Source organism: Scardinius erythrophthalmus, assembly GCF_964197995.2.
Source record: "Scardinius erythrophthalmus genome assembly, chromosome: 15".
In the NCBI taxonomy this organism is placed as follows: Eukaryota; Metazoa; Chordata; class Actinopteri; order Cypriniformes; family Leuciscidae; genus Scardinius; species Scardinius erythrophthalmus.
This window is the reverse complement of record NC_138235.1, coordinates 24,477,660-24,499,922: the sequence shown is the minus strand read 5'-3', so window position 1 is coordinate 24,499,922 and position 22,263 is coordinate 24,477,660. Positions and strand designations below refer to the sequence as shown.

The following is a 22,263-nucleotide window of genomic DNA, read 5'->3' as shown; positions in this document are numbered from 1 at the left end:
CACAGTAATGCTTCACGAACATCCCCATCCTCCTCTATTCTGGATGTACAGTGAGTGCCCTCACAGAGACCCTCCGAGCCCGGTGTCCTCGTGGATTACCTTGAAAGATTCAAAGAAGCCCCCTCCCCCTCCTCCTCCGTTCTCCAGTTTATCCTCCTCTCCTCCCAACCCCATCATGGCCTGACTGTTGATGTGCAGCTCCTCATACAGCGTCTCCAGCAGGGCAGACCGGGTGCGCTCCTAGGAACAAAAAGGGTTATTGTATTTGAATATAAATAGTAAATGAATGTTAGATGTTTTGTTTAATGCTACATATATCATTATGCTGCATATATCTTAAAATACATTCAAGGTATACACTTTAACCCATTAGCTTGGTGTTGCATGTGTCTTGCTCTATGAGTGAATGTGAAGTAAAACGTTACTGGATCAACATCCTTTTTGATCCTAAAACAACATTCCAATCAACCAATCAGATCTAAGGGATAGGTTTAAAGTTAACGTACCCCAATTATGGTTTTTCGAATATTCCCTTTCATGCAGTGTGTAATATAGCTGTTTGTGAATGTAAAAGTTCTGCAAAGTTGGAAAGTCGAAAGTGCACCATAAACAAAGTTTCTGTCTCCCAAAAGAAAGAATCGACTCTGAACCGCCTGCAAGAGTCGTCTGTAATTTGAATCCCACTGCTTTACTATTATACGTCACTAGATAAGACATTTGCATAACGCCAGCCTATGTTGTATGTTGTGCACCCACGAACAACTTGACCCGCCCTCAAACACCTCATTTTACTGATGACTGCTCGGAGTTCAATGCGGGATTCGCAGAACGCTTGCTCTTGAAAGATTAGTCAGTACTTAGTTTTTTTTTGACCAGCTTGCTCCTCAGAATCACAACTTGTAAGTATGAATAATTAATTATTTATGTATATAATTTCTAATGTTTTTTTACCTTTGATGCATGTAAAACTGTTGTAGTATACCTCCAAAACAAAATTAGGAGCCTTTAAAATAGCACAATAGGGGCACTTTAATGTCACGTTTCTTTACCAATCATCTCCCGCTGATTTTAGGACTGTTTTTGGACAGGATTATTGTTCTAGGATCAACAAAAGATTTTGATCCAGGAACATGTCTTTCTTGTGATGACTATGAGCACTGATTTCTGACATCTTACAGTCACTCACCTCTAATTTGGCAAATTTTTCAGCTTTGTAACAAGCGTATTCAGCATTGATCAGCTTGGAAAGTAAGAATTCATGAAACTCTGGACCCTGTAAGAGACAGAATGATGTAGGAGCAGGGGCGTAATTTGTGGGGGGGTTGGGGGGGAGATAACCCCCCCAATATTTAAATCTATGCATTACAACCCCCCCAATATTTATACCATGATCACATGAAAAATACGCAGACCCAAACTTCAACCCCCCCAATGTTCAAACCAAATCTACGCCCTTGTGTAGGAGGAGAACAAATGAGAGAAAGACAGTTGGATGGAAATGAGTGTTTTTTGTTTTGTTTTCATTACATACTGTACAATACTGTTCAAAAGTTTGGGGTCAGTTTCTGTATTTTATTATTATATTCTTCACCAAGGATGCATTAAATTGTTCATAGGTGACAATAAAGACTGTTACATATATACTATACAGTACACACACGCACACACACACACACACACACACACACACATATATATATACAATTATTTCAGTCATGACAACTCTCGGAGTGTTTGGCATGGTAATGGCTATGACAATGTTGATATGTTTGGTCTTGGTGGAATGAATCTGTTATTGCTGCTGCAGAGTACGGTTCTTGCTACTGTCACATACACGTAATACATACACAACACGCTGCTGTGAGCAAGTAAGGCCTGCTGCTGCTCTACAATATAGCATACATGAATTACCCGTAGCAGATCTATACAGGTGGAGCTGGGGAAGGTGGGGGGTTTCTGAAAGCGTGCTGCAAATGCTACAGCAAATGCATCTAAAGTTTCATGACAGAACTTTGCATTTCAAACAAAATGTTTTTTTTAACATTCTATTAATCAAAGAATCCTGAAAAAATATTAGTTTCAACTATTTTCAACATTGATAATAATAAGAAATGTTTCTTATTTGCAGCAAATCAGCATATTAGAATGATTTCTGAAGGATCATGTGACAGTTAAGACTGGAGTAATGATGCAAAAAAAAAAAATCAGCTTTGCCAACACAGGAATAAATTACATTTCAAAATATATTCAAACAGACAACAGTTACTTTAAATTATATTTCACAATATTATTGTTTTACAGTATTTTGACCAAATAATTGCAGCCTTGGAGAGCATAAGAGATTTATTTCAAAAACATTTAAAACAATCTAACAGACCCCAAACTTTTGAAAGGCAGAGTAGTATTTGGCAGATACTTTTTCCTTCCAAATGCCTCTTAAGCCTGGAACACACCACACCGTCGGCTGAAATCGGTCCTCGTCAGTTTTTTCCGGCCGATGTTGAATCAGCGTTTGGCCGTCGGTGAGAGAGAGAACTCTGATTGGCTGTTCAGCTTAATGAATGAGTCAGTGCACAAGAATAATAGCTAAACAGCGAGCAAAGAAATCAAAACGGTACAGAAAGAAGGCTGTTCTAATGTTACGTCATCTTACCATGTTCCTTGGCGAATATTTCAATATTAACATGAGCGGAGTGGAATAAAGAAAGTGTTTTGCAAGATTGATATTCAAAACGATAAGCATGCATGCTTTGTTTATGGTTTGTGTATCTGCAGCCTGCAGCGTCGGTTTCCCTTTTTGAATAAATATAGACAAATATATCTGCAGAAATAGACAGTTGTCTCATTTACACGCAGGCACAGAACACACATTTTAGCTGACAGTCGGCTTTAGTTCTCTCGGTGTGTTCAAGTGCAGCCAACGCGAGGCGACAACAGTCGGCTTTCATCAGCGCTAGTTCGTCGGCGTCGGCTTGGTGTGTTCCAGGCTTTAAAGAGCATTTTAAGTACTGTATATATAATCAATGCATTCCTTAAGAACTGAACACATGACTTGATGTTGCTAGTGCAATGCATCTAAATTAGATTAATCAACTCACTTTCTTAAAAATGGCTGGGTTGGGGAGGGGTGGTCCGAAGAATGGGACGTCATCTCGCGCAGTTACCGAAACCTGGAGAATGACAAATATGTGTATCATTTAATGACTCACAGGGAAGTGTTATAGCAGCTCTAGATTGCAGTAATACTGTGATGATGTACAGTACTTTGTAGAGGACGTTGTCAGAACAGGCATTTTCCACTTGCACCACTACATAGGCATGTAGGAAGTTGGAAGCAATCATGTCTGGCACAAATGGAGTGCTCTCCTCTTGAAACACGATGGCCACGATGTCATTCCCTATATGCCTCTTCCTCTGCAGCTATAACAGGACACAAGAGAGTTTATTTTCATAATCCTTCATTTAAATCTCCTCATGTAACTGCACTTTTAACATGTATGCAAACTCAAATACTAAACAGTTGTTAGAGTGGGAATTCATTTGGAAAATTTTTAATGGTTTAGCAGCTTTCAAGTCAAAGAATAATTCAAAAATGGGTCCTGGATGCTGATTGGTCAATACAGTGTTGCAGCTAAAATACACAATATAGTAATGTATGATGCAAAACACCTATTCATCATAGTTTCATAAAGGCCAACAATTAACCTTTAACAAACCTACAAGTTACTACATTATTACATTTTAAAATAGCTGTTTTCTATTTGAATATATTTTAAAATGTTATTTATTCCTGTGAATTTTCAGTTGTCATTACTCCAATCTTCAGTGTCACATGATCCTTCAGAAATCAATAAGCTAATTTTATGTTAAAAAACATATTATAATCAACGTTGAAAACAGTTGTGCTGCTGTGATACATTTGTTCAAGGATTCTTTGGTCAATAGAAATTTATTTGAAATAGAATATAAATGTCTTCAACTTTTGACCAATTTAATGTGTATTTGCTGAAAAAAAGTATTAACATATTTGGAAAAAATAAGTCATGCTGAGCCCAAACTTTTGAAAGAACACAAATTTTAAAGAATAGTAGCACATAAATTATAAATACAGTTTTAATGAAAACGTGTTTTTAATACTTTTATTATGCAATATCTATTATATATAAAATCAATAAGGCACTCAAATATGTGCTACATTGTGCATAGCCTGTACATATTTTATACATGAATATATTGACAATGTAGCTCAACATTTCATACTTTAATGCGTAGGAATGAAATGAGCCAGTCCAAACATAGGTATTTGATGTGGTAAACAAAACCACAGTTGCGATGAGTGCCGTTAAATGCTCTTCGGGCTGACATCTCAAGATAAATCCAATTCATTTTGAAGGTTGAATTTATGTGTCAATGATGCCATGTGCTGAAGTTGTTTTTCACAACATGTCACAACAGATGGCTGGCAAGGACAAACACAGAGGTTGTTGCCGCTCATTTAAACATGGACATCAGTTCACCAACTTGATCTGCTGTCAACCTCCAATCACTGCAGAGTGTGTGCACACATGACAGCAAGAGAGAGAGAGAGAGAGAGAGAGAGAGAGAGGAGCTCGGTTCATGTGTTCTAAATGCAGAAGATTCCCTGAGGAGTAAGCTCTAAAAACACTCTTCCTCTGAGGGAGCAGCACTGCCAGTGAAGGTGCAGAATAAAGGTCACTTTATGAGTCAACAGTCATCTGCCAGCACATCAGCAGAGTGTGGCTGCAGGAAACAGCATATTGGAATAGATTTCACCCCTCCTGTCCATCCAGATGGCTTATATGTGGCTTGTTTTTTTTTTTTACATCAGAATAGTATCTACAGAGATGGATCATTAGAGACAACTGATTATATTTTGTCATGCTAACGCTTACAACATTTGTACTGATTGAAGGTTCTAAGAAAGGGATGATGTACATCCAGCCGGTTGTTAACTCAGAATAAACACAGACAGGGAGATCAGATCTTGAGATATTCTGAGATAACAACCAGCTGGATGTACATTATCCCGCTTATTACACGGCTACTTGCCACATAAGTAAATAATTAGACACGAAATATTGATCTGAGTCTAAATAATTTATAAGGTCTTTAAACGCAACACTTCCGCGGAGAGAGCAGTTGCTAGCGCTGCAAGTTCAAACTACAGTCATACCACTTATTACACGGCATTTTGCCACATAAATAATTATGGGGATAAGACATATTGATTTGAGATGAAACTGTTTTAAAATCGTACCTGTTTGTATCTTATAATTCAACAGTGTACAAAACAATCGTCGCAAAATGGCAGCAGCTGCGTTTGTATGAAACAAGAGAGAGCGAGTCCACGATACTGGATGACGTAATTAAATAACTGTACACAAAATATTGACTTGACTGAGTTTTAATTTTTTATTAGCTCACCAAACGCAAAACTTCCATGAAAAAAACTGTTCCTAGCAAGTGATAGCGCTGCTGACTTCAGTAACCCGGATGAGCCTGTGTTATCTGTTTTCAGCGGTTGTTATCAAGGAATAACATACCGCTGGATGGCGCGATTGACCAATCAGAATCACGTATTCCACAGAGCCGTGTAATAATAACAAGGAAAGCACATGTGATATGAGTTCACCCACAGCTTGGTGCGATTGTGAGTACCTGCTGTGTATCGCCCTCTGTGTAAGGCAGCTTAGTTGACACATGAAACATGATCTCCTTGTTGTGGAAATTGTGGTACACAGACTCAGAGCCTGTCTGTCCATGTGTCACGTCCAACCCTCCACGAAACCTAGAAGGAAACATATACAGAGGTTTTGCAGACAAGACATGAATTTTAGCATTAGCATTAGCATTAAACATCACATCAAAGATTTAATATCCTTTATAATAGGGATATACTGTATTCATAAAGGTTACAAAAAGATCACTCAATGACGAACTCACTAAATTGTATTTTATGGCAATATATGGAGGAGCCAAATAAAATTAAATTAAGAAATACATTTTTTGAAGGATAAACGATAGAGAAAAGCGACTGGTTTTTGATATGTCTATTTATTTGTCAATTTTGAAAGATTTATATTATTGTATTATTTGTTGTTAAATTTCAGTATATTATTTTTTTTTAATTAAATCAGACAATTTAAGTGATTCATTTCCATTTTAATTTTAATTAATAAATAATACATTTATTAAATTAATATTCTTTTATTATTATTGTAAATTAATTATTTTATTTAGTTCTTTACAGTGTTGTTTTGGTATTATTTATATACTATTGTATACTATTAGTACTATTAGTTATTTATAAATATTTTGAATTCCCGTTTTTATTTTCCGTTTTAATTTTCTGTAAAGTTTTATTAACTGTCATGTGCTTTTGTCATTTTTGTTAGTTTTTGTTTTTCTTTAAACATTTCTATTTAGCTTTAATTTATTATTTGTTTTCAGATCTTAAAGTTTTCAATTTTTCATACAGTATTTATATTATAGCATAATATTTATGCTGCATTTTATTTTAGCTTTATTTCAATTGTTTGCAGCAATCCAGTTTAATCAGGCACTAAATATGCAGGCGTAGCACCATAAGAATTTAAAGTCACTTTCTTTTTCAAAGCATAAACACTGCAAATTGTAGGTAGATATTTTGTGTGATTTGGGGGTCAAGCAAGTGCAAATAAACAACTCTAAAAGCAAGTGTAATTTATTCTTTGTGAAATCTCTCCTCAGATGCGCACTTTTAACTCCAACATCCAAAGCTTCTATTTTAATTAATGCATGCAGTTATTTCATCTAGTGCATCTACATTTCGCTCGTGCCGTACTGAGAAAGAGTAAGAGCGTTCTGTTTATAAGTGTTACCCTTTGAAGTCATGGAGCTCGATTTTCTGTCCCAGAAACTCTAAAAACTCCACCAAAGCAGGACCCTCCTCGTTATTCCCAAACAACTCCTCCTCTGAGGTCTACACAGATAAAAACACATGATGCTGATAAGATTCAAGCAAACATTTGTACTTAAGTACCCTTGGCAGTAGACACCCACCAGGCAGTGCAGGCACAATGGTTCTGTTGAGGTCTATGCAACAAAGAAGCTTCATGCATTATCATAACTTCAATTACAGAACAAAATAAAGTAATTCAGCCTTTCAGATATCCCAAATCACAATAGCAAGACCACATAATGTTACAGCACAAAGACTGACATTCAACAAAACCCAAATGAAATGAACCCACAAACAAAAAAGCAAGAACATCTTGATGAGGACAAAAGCAAACTCTAAAATTAGCAAACCTAAATGGCTCATCATGGGTCAATTAGCTTGATGCAAATGCTAATTGTTCCTCTGAATAAACATAGTCTCCCATTTAGAGTCAAATAAGGGCAAGCGGAAGATTTGAGGGCTGATCCATAAGGTGCATTTCGAACATGAGCACATCCCATCAAAGGCCTTGGTGTTCTTGCTGCACACACTGGAAAGGTTGAGTATGTAAACACATCGATCTGTGAGATGAAGAGGCTAGTCAGGCCTCTGTTCTGATGCTAATACGCCAAGGGTGTTGCTGGCAAGCCCCCTCGAAGAACCTCTTAAGTACCTCTCGCTCTCTCTCGGCTCCTCTCTGCGGCCTTAAAGGTCAATGACTGTCCTAATGTAATCAAAGCTCTTCTCTGGGAACAATAGCCTTATGATTTTAATACAAGACAAATGAAGACAATGGTTTGATTGTTGTCTAAGCAGAGGAGCCATTGTGAGGTCGAGAGGAGGAAGGACTACTTTGTTAGATGTTTGATTCAAAACATCCGATTTTCAAAGGTGGTGTTCTAAATAAAAATGAATTATGAAGGTGAGTTACAGCAACAATTCATCTCTGTGCATCTGCTAAATGACAGGAGCAAACGGAGATGAGGCTTCCCATGCGACTCACCTGTCCAAACTTCTGATAAATGACTCCAAACTTGAAGTTGTTGCTTATGACGTGTTCGTCGAATGTGACAATGAGTCTGGAGGCCTGCGGGAGGGGTAGATGATTTAAATAGCATGATAAGTGCCCTTTAGGTACCGCTCTATCAACACTGCAAACCCTTGAGAGACGCAGAGCAACACTTCTGCTGAAACTAGCGTATTTCCCAGTGCCACACTTAAATTAACCAGGGCAAATGATTCAGGATCATGCATTGGTGTATAAAGCTTATCACTATGCTGCAGATGGGTCATACAAAGATGTAGGGTTGCGTACCTTTGGGTAAAGCACCGGGAAAAAGCGGTCCACGTTCACCTCTTCACAGACAAGCTGATAATAATGAAAAGACAAAGCACATATTGATTCTCCTCATTCTCATTTGATCTTGCAAAAGTGAACACTATGGTCATCTGTCCAGGCAGGACAGAACAGACTCATGGGGGAGTGAGACAATCAGTCATGTCACTCAGAGAGAAGTGTGATGAATTGGAGGGCATGAAAACAATAGTGCTGACCCCTTCACCCCCTCCTCGCATGATTCACTCTCACCTTGGCCATCTGGACAATGTTGGGGAATTCGGTTAGACAAGATATTGGAATCACATCGTGATACGTTTTCATTTTTGTTCTGTAAAAAAAAAGAAAGACAACATAAGATTCAAGTTAAACACTGCAATATACACACACATTTTATATATATACAGTTTTCAATTGTAGTCTTTGAAAAAGGCATCTGAAATAAAGTGCATTGTAGTGTTGTCAAAAATATTGATTTTTTTTTATACTGAAATAGCCTATCTAAAACGCTTCCAATACTAATTTTCCACAGAATAGATAACAGATACCAGCTGTGCTTTCTCGCTCTCTCATGAATCTCTTCGACAGCGAGTTGACACACAGACCCGCCTCCCCTCACTCACATTTTTCATTTGCTCCAGATGAATATGAATCGCCATGTGGTTGCGCCGTATTGTACATAATTTTACCCATTACCGAAAATTTTGTGCTCACACCCAAAGTGCGCGCACATAAAGCAGCTTCTCAGTAGTAAATTGAGTTATTTTTCGCTGCTTATTGCGCTTAAACAGTCAGACAGGAGCGTAGTTTGTGGGGGGGTTGGGGGGAGATAACCCCCCCAATATTTAAATCTATGCATTACAACCCCCGCAATATTTATACCATGATCACAATATCAGAAGGCATACCCAAACTTCAACCCCCCCATTGTTCAAACCAAATCTACGCCCTTGCAGTCAGATACACACAAAATAATGTCAAAATGCCGATCTTGGCAAGCATTCTCGTAAACACAGTCAGTTATGTTTTAAGTAAGGGTTAATGCCCGACGAGGTGTCCATTGTCAGGTATTAATGGACAACGGCGAGTCGTGAACTGTCCGACGCGCAGCGGAGTCAGTTCAATACCATGGTCGCAGCGCCGCGGAGTCAGTTCAATACCATGGTCACTTGCCAAATAACACATTTTTAAAACATTAGTTTATATTTTAATTCGTTTTACAACCGAAATCTAAAGTTTTTACAAACAATAACTTGGTTTCCCTGGTTACGCCTGACGGTTTATTTACTAGGTGTCCTCTATCACTTTTTAATGGACACCTTGCAGCCAATCAGAATCGAGTATTCACCCAGACCATGGTGAATGTAAACAGTCGAGAAAGAAAATGCGTGTAACAGTATAATGGATCCGTCCGTCAGGTCTTAAAGTGACAGCAGCAGCCTAATATACTTGCTGGCAAATTATGAGATAATATAAAAAAAATCTATATGGCAGTTTTCCCCATAGTATTGATGCCAAATATATATATAATATATAAAACGGTTAGTTCCAATCCTTGATTCTGATTGGCCAATAGCTGTGTTTTATTCACAATAAAACACAGCTATGACCGCTTTACCCAACGGTTCTTTGTATCACTACACAACACCCCTAGCAACCACTCTTAGCAACTTAAACATATGTTTGATCTCATTGATAGCCTATTATTCATTGAAGCTAGAGTAGAGTATTGTTTGTGAGAGATCGAGTAAGCGAGTGTACCTGCATTGACAGTAGAGACATAGCATTTTCCATAAGGTCAGTCCTGGCTATATTCATAATAAAAAAATCAGTTTGAATGTCCGCTGCGATATCTTGTCCTTTTAATAGTTAAGGGGTTTTCCCGTGTCCTAGTCGTTTGTCAGTTGCGTCTAGCTTTCCCATGTTCACAAGTTTGAGTCCTTTCAATGTAAAAGTCTTCACTACTGACTGACTCACTCATAAAGATAGCTTTTGCCACCATCTGTTTGCCATGGCTGTTTACGGTCAGGGACTATTTTTTCCAGCGGAAGGAAGACTTTTAGTGATTTTACTTCATGAAAGTTGCATATATATATATTCATACACCTTGCTATCCTAACTTACATAAATGAACTATAGTGTCCTGCACCCACTAGTAAAAAAATATCAAAAACTATATGGTGTTTGAATAATTTTGTGTTTGATTGTGTAGTGTGTATATATATATAATTTACTTTTCTTACCACACTGACAACAAATAGTTTTAGGCATAAATAGCAAAACTTAAATGTAAAAAGACACATTTATTTGAAAATCTAATTTTGCATAAAATAACACGTTTTCATGTATATATCATTTATTAATTCAATTAATTAAATATATATATATTTACCCCATTAACAAATTGTTTGTTCTTGTATTAGGCATGAAATAAAGCATCATTTTGTGAGGTTTATAAAGCAAGAAAAAAAATATTTCTTGTTTTCCCTGGCAGTTCAAAAACACAGCTTCAAATGATATTAAAGCACAACACAGCCCAGACCTACAACAGTAACACTTATTAACCACTCCAAACTCAGTGTCATTGTGGCATCATTAAACGTGTCACATGGATTTGATAACAAGAACATCCTGCTGCCATCCCTCAACCCACACACATTGGCCTATATTGTCCATCTGGTGCCTAATGCGGAAATGAGGGTGGCGTGTACATTTGGCCTGTTTAATCTGCGAGAAAAGAGGTTTTATTGTGGGTCCCAGGAAACATTCACAGTTGTTGTCAAGGAATAGATATCAGTGTGTTCTTTTTAATGTCCACAGTAAAAGCCAAAGTTCAAAACAAAGTAGTGGAGCTGTGCCAGATACTAAGCCCTTCATTAGCCCTCCTCATCCACACGATAGACATTTGGCAGGACATGAGGCCAGGAGAAACGTGAGTGATTTGAGGGAAGGGAGAAGCAATCTAGAATGGATGGAGAACAAAAAAGAGGAAAGGAAAAGGTCATACCTGAGCATGAGACGGAGATGCTCTTGGTCCCCGATAACATCATATTTCATGGAGAACACCAGATGGCCCAGGGCACTGTCCACTGTATAATAATTAAAGTGTTCCTAATGAAGGAGCAGAAGGCGAAGCTGTGAGCGTTCATTCATCTTCACACTTGCAAACTCATCTCAGTTTTTAGTCTCAACACTCCCCCACAAACCTAAGGGCTAACCGACCACTTCTTTATGCACATTAGTCTAATTTATAATGGATATTAGATGTGAATACATTACGCCCATTGAAGCTAAACCTAATAAATCTTCATTATGTCTGGCTGCTGCAGTGTCACATTGCTCTATGTAATTAGGCTACATTTGCTAACAATTATATCATTGAAACTTATTCCAATGATAGATGAGAGTGGTTCCATTCTGAATGTTTAGCTTTTTCTATGCATTTTCGACACTAATTTTGTGAGCAATATTCAAAGTCTTCTGAAGTCACACGAGTTGTGTGATAAAAAAAAATGAAATATAAGTTGTTCTCTTGATTTCTTTTGGCCTGGACCAAAAAAAAAAGAGAAAATGATAGTCCTGGTTCGCTTAGCATTCACACTGTCATTTTCAACACTGACCCTAAAAATATAAAACAAAAAACAGCTTTGATGACGTATATTTTGCAAAGGAACATCCAAACCTATGCTGTTTGCCGGGCTAAATGCAGTCGTTGTATGTGCGTACATATGATGGTATTTTTACCAGTTGAGAACTCATGAAGAACTTATAAAACGTGTAAATGTCTGTGGTCCATTTTGCATTCATATTACAGCCGAACCGCACCAAAGTTCGCTTGGAAGCGGACCAATACCCTCTGAAAAGGTGGGTCTCGTTCCGCTCGTTTGGTGCGCACCAGGGTTCGGATGGCAGCGTTCACATTTATTCAAAAGAGTCGCACTAACAGAGCAATCACACTAGAGTTTCTTTTAATCAAACCAAAACTACCAACTGTAAACACCCTCAAAAACATGCCGAGTAGAGCTAGGGCAGATTTGTGTTCCATGCAAGAAAGAAAGTCATACAGTCTTCTACTGACATGAAGGTGAGTAAATGATGACATGACACACTTTTGGCTGAACTATTACTTTGTTTAAACAAATCCTTACTTTGCCCAGAAAATGTTTCCTGTAGATCTTAGCTGTGGTGTTGCTCTCCAGTTTGAAACGTGAGGTGGGAGACAGGAGCTGCTCCGGGTCAATCCCATTGCTCAGCTCGTGATTGGTCCCTTCGATCCAATAACCCCCAAACTGGGGCAGCAGAATCAAGGGAAATGGACTCTGTCTGCCGAGAACCTGACAGAGACAGCAAAGAAAAACAATTACGTTGACAGTCAATCGTGCAAGCCCACAATAAATTCCACTGAGAATACGACTGCAGTAACAATTTCTGTCAGCTCTTTATTTTGAACTGGTTTACCTCATGGACGCTGGGGTAAGGAATGTAGTCTTCCTCAGTCTGTAACACAGTGATGTTCAAAACATTAATTATGCAGTGGATTCATTTAGTTGCAACAGACCGTTTTTAAACTCCAATGACCCAAGGAGCAAAAAATACACTGCATGCTCATCTGCTGGTTTATTTAAGAGAAATAACTCACTAACTGTACATGGTACAATCGGTTTGATTCTTTACAGGCACAGAGGCCTCAGGCCAGAGAATATTGCTCAGCACTAGCTAATCTTATTTGATTGCAGTTCCATTAGTGCAAGGGAAAGTGGGCTACGGATGTCTTTGAAAACTAGATGCACCAGCTTGACTGATAACCAGCTCTTCTATTTGAAGCCGTCTGCCTGCAGATAAAACAGCAGCCCGTGGCCTTCAGACAATACGTGTTTTGTATTTTTGTGAGTGTGCGTGTGTACAGGGACAAAAGGGAGCCGGTGAGGTGAACGTACTTTGAGAGGAGGAGGAAGAGTGCTTCGTTGCTCGTCCATTCTGTTGCTCTGAAAGATAAAAAGGGAGAATCTGTCAGCCCTATAGCAGCCCTGACAGCCCACGTGTGAAAGCAAAAATAACACTTTGGTTAGATCAACTCAGGAAGAGGAATCTGATCATACTTTTATGCCTTTTAAAAAAGAAAAGGAAATATCAGTTTATAAATTACAAGAATATACATCTTAAGAAAGACACAATGGGATTATCATTCAATTCACTTCTATGCATGGTATTTTGGCACGAAACATGCGTATTTAAATTAATGTAATTGCACTATTTTACAGTACGTGCATCAACGTGTACTTACAGGATATTCACCTAAAACAGTACTTGGTAATAAAAGGTAACTACATGGGTTAAGGTTAGGTTTAGGGTAAGTACCTAGTTATTACAATTACTATAATAAGTACATTGTATGTACATGGGGAACAGGACTGTAAAATAAAGTGCTACCAATATAATAATTAATTGTCATTATTTGTCAGTGTTTGCAAATGGGGCTTACAGTATATGAGCTGCAATTAGCGGAACAATACAATCTTTACAAATTCCCTTTTAGCAAAAATAAAAATATATTAATTAATGTTATTACTGTAATTTAATTGGTACTTAAAGAGGTCTGGAAAAAACAATACATTTTGAGAAATTATTTCACATTAAAAGTATGATTTACAAGAAAATATGATCTAATTAATAAAAAAGAGACTTATCCACACGAGATTAAACATCAGTGCAAGGATAAAACAGGCAATCGCCAGGGGAAAGAATGCATGAAAAAAGTTAAACGACATAATGGGCCATAAAATCTTTTTAAAAGAAAGCTCACATGCATTTAAACAATATTTTAAAAGAGCATATTTGTATAGATCTATATTAGATCAGTCTTAGACAATGAACTGTTTTTTATTCTCTTTAATCAGGTTTTATGAACATGGCAGACAGTGGAACACAAGATCAAAACACGATTGTGAGCGTGCAGGGAGAAGACGTTCAAATATTTACAAGGCTATTTACAGCCATTATACAAAATATAACATCCTGAAGTAGCAAATATCAAATCATTTGTCCACTTCTTTAACTAAAATGCTGAAGATCAAAAAAAGAAACCCTCTCAGGGCTGAATATGATTCTACTGATAACTCCTGTAGATTTGAAATGCTGCACTGAGATGCAACAGAGATCGAATGTCTGATCTATTTGATGACGAATTCTAGCAGACCAACTGTGATATACATACCAACACATTTGTCGTTTAAAACATCTTGCACATCTAGCTGAGCTTCTCTTTTACTTTTATAATGTCATCCAGAAGCAACCTAATAGTAAATCAGATCCAATTTCTATGTCATATTGTTCTCTGAAACATTAAGGTGCATATAGTGCACTTATTATCGTTAGACATCTGTCTGTCCTAAGTTAGAGATAACAAAAGTAATATCAAATGACTAAGATCAATATGTCTCTGTGTACTCAACAGCAGGATCTTGTATTTAAGCACTGTAGATAGGGACTAATTTGTTCTCTACAAATTCAAATCATGTTCTCATTGTAGATTTGGCAACTGCAAGACTGTGATAATCAGGGCCCAACAATAAATATATTTTTTGTAATATGTATTTATAATAAATAAATAAATAAATATATATATATATATATGTAACTTTAACTTGCTCCATAAAAGAATAAAAAATTACTTGTTTCAAAAAGGGTTATATTTTTAATTTAAAAACTACGTAAATTAGGTTTAGTTTGCAATAATTGCAATGCAATCAGATTTATAATTAAAAATCATATATTTTTTATATTTATATGAGCAATGTTGTTTGCAACAACAAACGTTTTCACATGCACATGAACAACAAGCATAAGATACAGTATAGTGTCAATGCAGTGCTGGTTGGGTAAATAACTGGCCCTGGGGTCATCCTTAATAAATGTCCTCATTATTTCCTGGGATGACCTTCAACTACAGCAAAAGACATGCAAGTGCAACTATGTAGCCAGTGAAGACAGCTGATTCAGGGGTTAATGGAAAGCATCTACATCAAAGATGAAAGGCAGAGGGGAGGAAAAAACGAGGAAAGTAAAAGAAACACATTACCTGCATTTTCTCAATCATTTCAAATAAATCAGTAGTCTGGAAGAAAGGAGAGGAGATGAGATGAAATGAGATGAGATGAGTTCAGAGTTGACCCCTATATTACATTCTCATGATGTGAGAGGGGTGTGGCTGACAACACACACGACACACTGTAGTGCTGGATACACAAACCTAATGAAAATATCTCATATATCGCTCATCATTTAAAGGAACACGCCAACTTTTTGGGACTTTAGCTTATTCACAGTATCCCCCAGAGTTAGATAAGTCCATACATACCCTTTTCATCTCCGTGTGTGCTGTAACTCTGTCTGACGCACCCACAGCTAGCCTAGCTTAGCACAAAGACTGGAGGTAAACGGCTCCAGCTAGCATACTGCTCCCAATAAATGACAGATATTTCCTATTTACATGTTGTGATTTGTATAGTCACAGCGTGTACAAATAACAGTATGAGACACAGCCATCTTCTAACCGTATACATACTGGTAACTATATTCTCAGAAGGCGAAGCACTGCTACTTGGGCGGAGTGATTTGCTCGCAGAACCTGAGAAGTCCCGTGGTGAGGAGCAGAGAGTTCGCTCAGAGTTGGAGTAAATCACTCCGCCGAAGTAGCAGTGCTTCACCTTCTAAGAATATATTTCCCAGTATGTATACGGTTAGAAGATGGCTGTGTCTCATGTGACCTTGTTATTTGTACACGCTGTGACTATACAAATCACAACATGTAAATAGGAAAATGTTGGCGTTGTTTTGTCACTTATTGGGAGCAGTATGCTAGCTGGAGCCATTTACCTCAAGTGTTTGTGCTAAGCTAGGCTAGCTGTGTGTGCGTCAGACAGAGTTACGGCACGCACGGAGATGAAAAGGGTATGTCTGGACTTATCTAACTCTGGGGGATACTGTGAATAAGCTAAAGTCCCAAAAAGTTGTCATGTTCCTTTAAAGTACTCAGACTGCAGCCATACTCCTACTTACAACAAACTGCATTTTATTAGCCAGTTAACTTTATCAACTAACTTATATAAATAAACTCATATAAAAGTTTTTTTTTTAATGGAAAAGATTTTGAAAGATTTTTCCACACAATACAGATTTTAAAGTGCCCCATTATGCTTTTTCAGATATTACATTTCATGTGCTGTGTACTATACAGTAGCTGTTTGTGAATGTAAAAGGGCTGCAAACTTTCAAAAATCAAAGTGAACAATAAATGGAGTTATTGTCTCCCAAAGGAAAGAACTGATTCTGAACTGCCCGAAACGAATCGTCAGTAATTCCTACATCATTTTCTAACAATTTGCATAATGCTAGCCTATACGCACAACCGGCGTAGCGTCATAGAACGTCTCTGAAAAGGTTCATGCCCACTTTTAGGGGAAAACAAACCGGCGACCGCCATACACAGTATCGGATTGAAGACGTGTATTAACCCTTACAAACATGCCAAAGAGTTATTGTGTGGTTGGGTTCCTATAAATTAAACAACACCATCATTAAAATAAAGTATGATACTCTTCACTGCACAGACAGGCTAAACATTATTGAACAATATTATCTCAATAAAAATGATCTGACATCTCAAGCTTGATTAGAAAGAAAGCAGGACACTAGCAACCTTAAGCATACAGTTTAAGTTATGCAAGCTTCCCACAATTCCAATATTTTACAATATATCATGATCATCGTGTTAGATTAGATAGATAACTGCTGGACTGTCTTTAGTGTATGTCTGTTATCATCATCTAGCCCAGGCTACCTGTCATCAAGGATGGGCAGTATTTCAGAAACATGTATGTAAAATATGTATTTAAATACAAAATACTATTTTGTATTTTGTATTTTAAAGCCTTTGGAAAAAAACAAATGTAATTTGGTAAGACACTTCTGGCCACTGGGTGGGGTTGTTAGACCAATTTGACGCTGGTAGAATGAAGGGACATGTTTTTAAGTTGCCCAAATTAAGTTTATAAATGTATCGTTCACGCTCTATGGAAGGCAGGGTGGACATATAATTACTCAACATATTTCATCTAAGTGATTTCTGAAGTTATACATGTCTGCCGGCTGTGTACGGACGTTGTTTTGTGCCGCTATTTTGTATTGAAGTCTATGGGAAGTCTGGTTTATTTTCCCCTAAAAAGGGGCGGTTACGAAATTGACAGTTAAGTTCCCGGATGTGCCGGTTGTATGTATGGTCTTTATTGGCTGCCCACAAACTATGTGTACTTTGACCCGCTCTAAAACACTAGTTGTAGCTGGGGCCTGGAAGAGTTTGATTTGTGTTGTTTACATGTTGAGAAGACGCTGTTTTCTGCACTGTGAGAGCAAATCCTCTTTGCATGCACATCCAAAGGATGAGGACTCGGGCTTGAATTGATATGATCAAACCGACAACATTGTTACTGTTTGTATCTCTGTGCATACAAATGCTGAGGAAGCTCCAGAGCTGAAATTCAGATATGGTAATGGTCATTTTGTTTCTGACATACGCTGTAAGCTGTAGACCAATCACAACAGACTGGGCCATCTGACCAATCAGAGCAGAGTAGGCTCTCAGAAAAGAAGGATTTAGAGAGTCAGAATCCTTGTTTGAACCATTACACTGTAAGAAAAGAGGTGATAATGCAATGTATAGTATGATAAATTAAAGTGTTTTTTTTTTTTTTTATCTTGGATGCCTGTAGATATACCTCCAAAACTAAATTAGGAACCTTTAAAATAGGGGCACTTTAACACTAATACAACCTTCTTTAGAAGTATGAAAGTGTTTTTGGATCCTTCCATGATATATTACGGCCAAGTGCATTCAATATTGGCTGGTGGATACGTTTGTTTTGGCCTAACTCATGCAGAATACAGTGGAACTGGCATTTCCTCTTTAGCCCAATGGCAGCATGATTTTCAGATGGAGATAATGTATAGAGATTTATAACTCATTCAGCAGCTCTCATATGTGATCCTGGACCACAAAACCAGTCTTATGGGTACATTTCTTTAAATTGAGATTTATACATAATCTGAAAGCTGAATAAATAAGCTTTCCATTTATGTATGGTTTGTTAGGGTAGGTCAATATTTGTCCGAGATACAACTATCTGAAGATCTGGAATCTGAGGGTGCAAAAAAATCTAAATATTGAGTAAATCGTCATTAAAGTTGTCCATTTCTGTTGGCGATTTTCCTGCATCCACTCACAAAAGTATATTTTTTTATATATTTAAGGTAGGAAATTTACAAAATGTCTTCATGGATTATGATCTTTACTTAATATCCTAAAGAAAAATCAATCATTTTGACCAATACAATGTTTTGTTGGCTATTGCCACAAAGATACCCGTGCAACTTATGACTGGTTTTGTGGTCCAGGGTCAGATATTTGGAAAAAAATTGCTTATAGCTGATTGTCTTTGTAGCTATGAAGTTTATTATAATTGCATAAAATTATAATTGGTTATAATTGGCTGTTGAAGTAGTTTGTAATAATTTCCCATGTGCATATGCCAATTAGCAAAATGACACAGAAGTAGAAATTATTGAAATTCATGGCACATGTGTAATATTTAACTTCTACATCTCAAATGCACTTGTTTTGTTTCCTAAAACTTCTCATTATTTATTTTGACTGATTCCCACAAGCATGTTCTTATCTACTGACAGCTGATGTGACTCTAGTGAGCTTATTCTAGCCTGGAGAACTTCCAAGACACAGACAGTAGAGTTCTGTCCAGCCTTTGGGACGGACCCAAAGACAACATGAACGTGAGTGGAAACAATTATCTTCGATCTGTGGAGATTGTAGACTGGATGAATTTCTCACAGTCTTGAACAAATACTTTGTGTCCTGTATAGCACATTGTTGAGCACATTGTGTGAGTCCTCCACCATCGGCAAACAAACCCTACAGCTGTCTTGAAAACAAACTTCAGGAAACTAAACCACGTCAGCTGAAATACCACTGACACAAGGTCAGAAGAGTCCTGCACCACAAACACATTACCAAAGGGCCTCTTTAGCCAAATGACTAACCAAACACCAGATAGTAAAGTCATTTTATAATACTACTAAACTCTGAATCATGTGCACTTTATGGTACACAGTAATTAGTATCCTCCCTAAACAAACATCCACAGATGAACAAACACCTATTGGATTACAGAAATATTATAAATATAATTAAATGATGTTATACAATATAATATTGTTATATATATATATATATTACATATATTAACCTGCACTGCAACATAGGGGGAAAAACATTTAATCTTTTGAATCATATAGCAGATGTATGGATGTGAGGACCGTTTTAAAAAGGCAAAATCCAATTGATCTTGAGATAAAAAGGTAACTGAATATGACGGACAGTGATTAGCCTTGAAAAAATAAATCTGCAGCAAATTTATAGTGCATGTCAGTTTACACTGATAGCAGCTCTGTCAGTGATGGGAGAAAAATCCATTTTCTCTTTTCTTGCTTGCATTAAAAATTGCTTCACAAGGAAAAGGAAACCCTTTGATATTTTTCTGTAAGAACATGCAAATGTATCAGGTAAGCATGAAATATATCCTGAGATGCCAGAACTTGCACAAATCAAATATATCCTGCTCTCTTCACACTCATAATCAGTTATTTAAAGTAAAATTTGTTATTTTACAGTTTACTTGCTGTTGGTTTTAGCAATATTTTGCTGCACAGAATTAACTAACTAATTCAAATTCTACTTTTTCCCCAGTGTGTGCTGAACTCGAACACTGTTGAAAAAACAGATCTTAACCTCCCAGCATATATCCAATGTAATATTTTTGTTTAGACTGCAGATTTCACATACTTACTCCATCAGGTCTTTTCCAGTGAGTAACTGTCACTTGCAGTGGGTTGAGCTGTGCATTCGGACTTTTAGCCATTTTTAAAAAAGTAAAATCCAAAACCTCTATTTGAAATTTTCTACGTCAAAAAGCAAAATATGGTGTGGAGGCTGCAAAGCTACAAAGTCCTCTGTCCTCAGAAGTGACAAGAAACATTCAGCCCAGAGAGCTCCAGCAGGTTCCATGTCAATAAAGTGAGAAAACTCCAGCAGGGCAGCACTAGACTGCAGTGTGTACTCTGGGAGGTGCGTGCATGTCTGTAACCTGAAGTCTAATTGTGTATTTAAGCATTAAGATCCTTTAACTCCAGGTGCTCTGGAGTCTTTCCTCTCTCAGGGAACACTGAGTTGTGGAAGAGACGTTGCATACCTACAGAATTAGCTTTCTCTCCGTCTTGTACTTTTTCTTTCTGTCACTGGGAGGGGTTCAGAATAAAACTGAGCTGAGCTTGGATCTTTTCTCTTTCAGTCAGACAAGCCTGAGCAGAGTCGTACTGACTCCTCAGCTCTGTTCCAAAACCTAGTGCAACATTGTAACCAGGGTTTGAAATTAATACCCGCCAACCTGCCAAATGTATGAAACAATCAGTCGTGGTGTGTAACACGTATTAACTTACTAGCCAATTTGGCGGGTTATGATTAGTAAATTATGTCCTCCAACCAGGAGCATCTTACATTAGCATAACAAAGCGTAAAGGGCGCACACTGGATGAGAAGCATCATGTCTTTAAAGGAGACCTATTATGCCACTTTTTACATGATGTAAAATAAGTATCTGATGTCCCAAGAGTGTGTATGTGAAGCTTTGGCTCAAAATACCCCACAGATAATTTTTTACAGTGGCAAAAACGTGTCGTTTTTGTGTGTGTATCCCTTTAAATGCAAATGAGCTGCTGCTCCCGGCACAGAGGGCAGAGCTTCAAGAGCTCCTGCTCGGGTGGCAGACAATCTCATCTCACGGAATGAAAATATCAGAACATATACCCAGAATGACGTGTCTGGTGTGCGCTACCTGTGAAATGTCTGAGGTACGGCATAGCACTTTTAGTCTGGTGTATGACTGGAGACCAGAAGACAAGGCCACTTTTTCAACCAGGGTTGTTTACTTTTATAGATGTCATTCACTGTGATTTTGTCAAGTAAGACATGCTCCTGGATCAACATAAGTTGTTGATCCAGGAACAACATCTCTGTCCAAAATGTTTGTCCTAACCCTATCCATACCCCTATACCTTACCCTACCCATTACTTATCCATAAAATCAGGGGGAAATAATGAAATGGTGAATAATACTTATTTAGGAGCACCTAATCCTGATTGTAAGCCTATATTTCACATAAACTCTAAGCCTATCCCTCAAATCTGATTGGTTGATTAGAATGTTGTTCCAGGATCAACAAAGATTCTGGAACATGTTGCACTCTGTGAAATCACATTCACCTGTCAATACAATTCAGTACACAGACTTTTGTGAGGAAACAGTTGATCAATGTTGACATTTTCTCTTTGTGCACAGGTTTGTGCCACATTAACCAAACTAAAAATTGTTCTTCTGATCTCAGAATAGTTTATAAAGGTAAAGACATGAGTTTGGCTAAAGTGAAGTAATGCCTGTGATCAACATGCAGAGGCCATCCTATAGCTAATTTGACCGCTGAGTCTTGGGACAAAATCTCAATTAAAGCACGCTGTCACCTAAATGTGCAATCAGTATAGGCTTGCCAGCCAAGTATGATGAATGATGTCTCAGAGGGTGTAAAGGAGAGATGCAAGAATGACGGCTTATTATGTCAGCGGCTGTTGTTAATTTGACTGGTATCATTATTTGGGTGAATTGCCCGTTTAAACTCTGATCGGCTTTTAACACTTCAACTCTGTTTGGAGATTTCAGCAGAGCCTGCCCAATGATCATTAATGACTTTCGCCTGAAAAGCAATTCACAGCATTTCCAGGAACCACTGATACACTAAAATATTTGATCTAGGGCCTATTTAAAATGTAACAACCTTGTTTGATCAGTAACTGCTTTTTTATAATCGA

General features: G+C 37.6%; 1 protein-coding gene across 2 annotated transcripts in view; it reads right to left on the bottom strand.

The window, feature by feature from the left end:
* rap1gapa (RAP1 GTPase activating protein a) overlaps nucleotides 1-22,263 on the bottom strand; it is a 76,521-nt gene that overhangs the window by 13,788 nt on the left and 40,470 nt on the right. For both annotated transcript variants that reach the window (XM_081387616.1, XM_081387617.1), the window contains 14 exons: nucleotides 15,355-15,390; nucleotides 13,214-13,261; nucleotides 12,735-12,773; nucleotides 12,425-12,610; nucleotides 11,284-11,387; nucleotides 8,529-8,607; nucleotides 8,256-8,309; nucleotides 7,944-8,027; nucleotides 6,882-6,982; nucleotides 5,680-5,809; nucleotides 3,265-3,420; nucleotides 3,099-3,170; nucleotides 1,187-1,273; nucleotides 100-240 (listed from right to left, as the gene is read on the bottom strand). In XM_081387616.1, coding sequence (XP_081243742.1) covers nucleotides 100-240; nucleotides 1,187-1,273; nucleotides 3,099-3,170; nucleotides 3,265-3,420; nucleotides 5,680-5,809; nucleotides 6,882-6,982; nucleotides 7,944-8,027; nucleotides 8,256-8,309; nucleotides 8,529-8,607; nucleotides 11,284-11,387; nucleotides 12,425-12,610; nucleotides 12,735-12,773; nucleotides 13,214-13,261; nucleotides 15,355-15,390 — 1,317 coding nt within the window. The remainder of the gene's footprint in view (nucleotides 1-99; nucleotides 241-1,186; nucleotides 1,274-3,098; nucleotides 3,171-3,264; nucleotides 3,421-5,679; nucleotides 5,810-6,881; nucleotides 6,983-7,943; nucleotides 8,028-8,255; nucleotides 8,310-8,528; nucleotides 8,608-11,283; nucleotides 11,388-12,424; nucleotides 12,611-12,734; nucleotides 12,774-13,213; nucleotides 13,262-15,354; nucleotides 15,391-22,263) is intronic.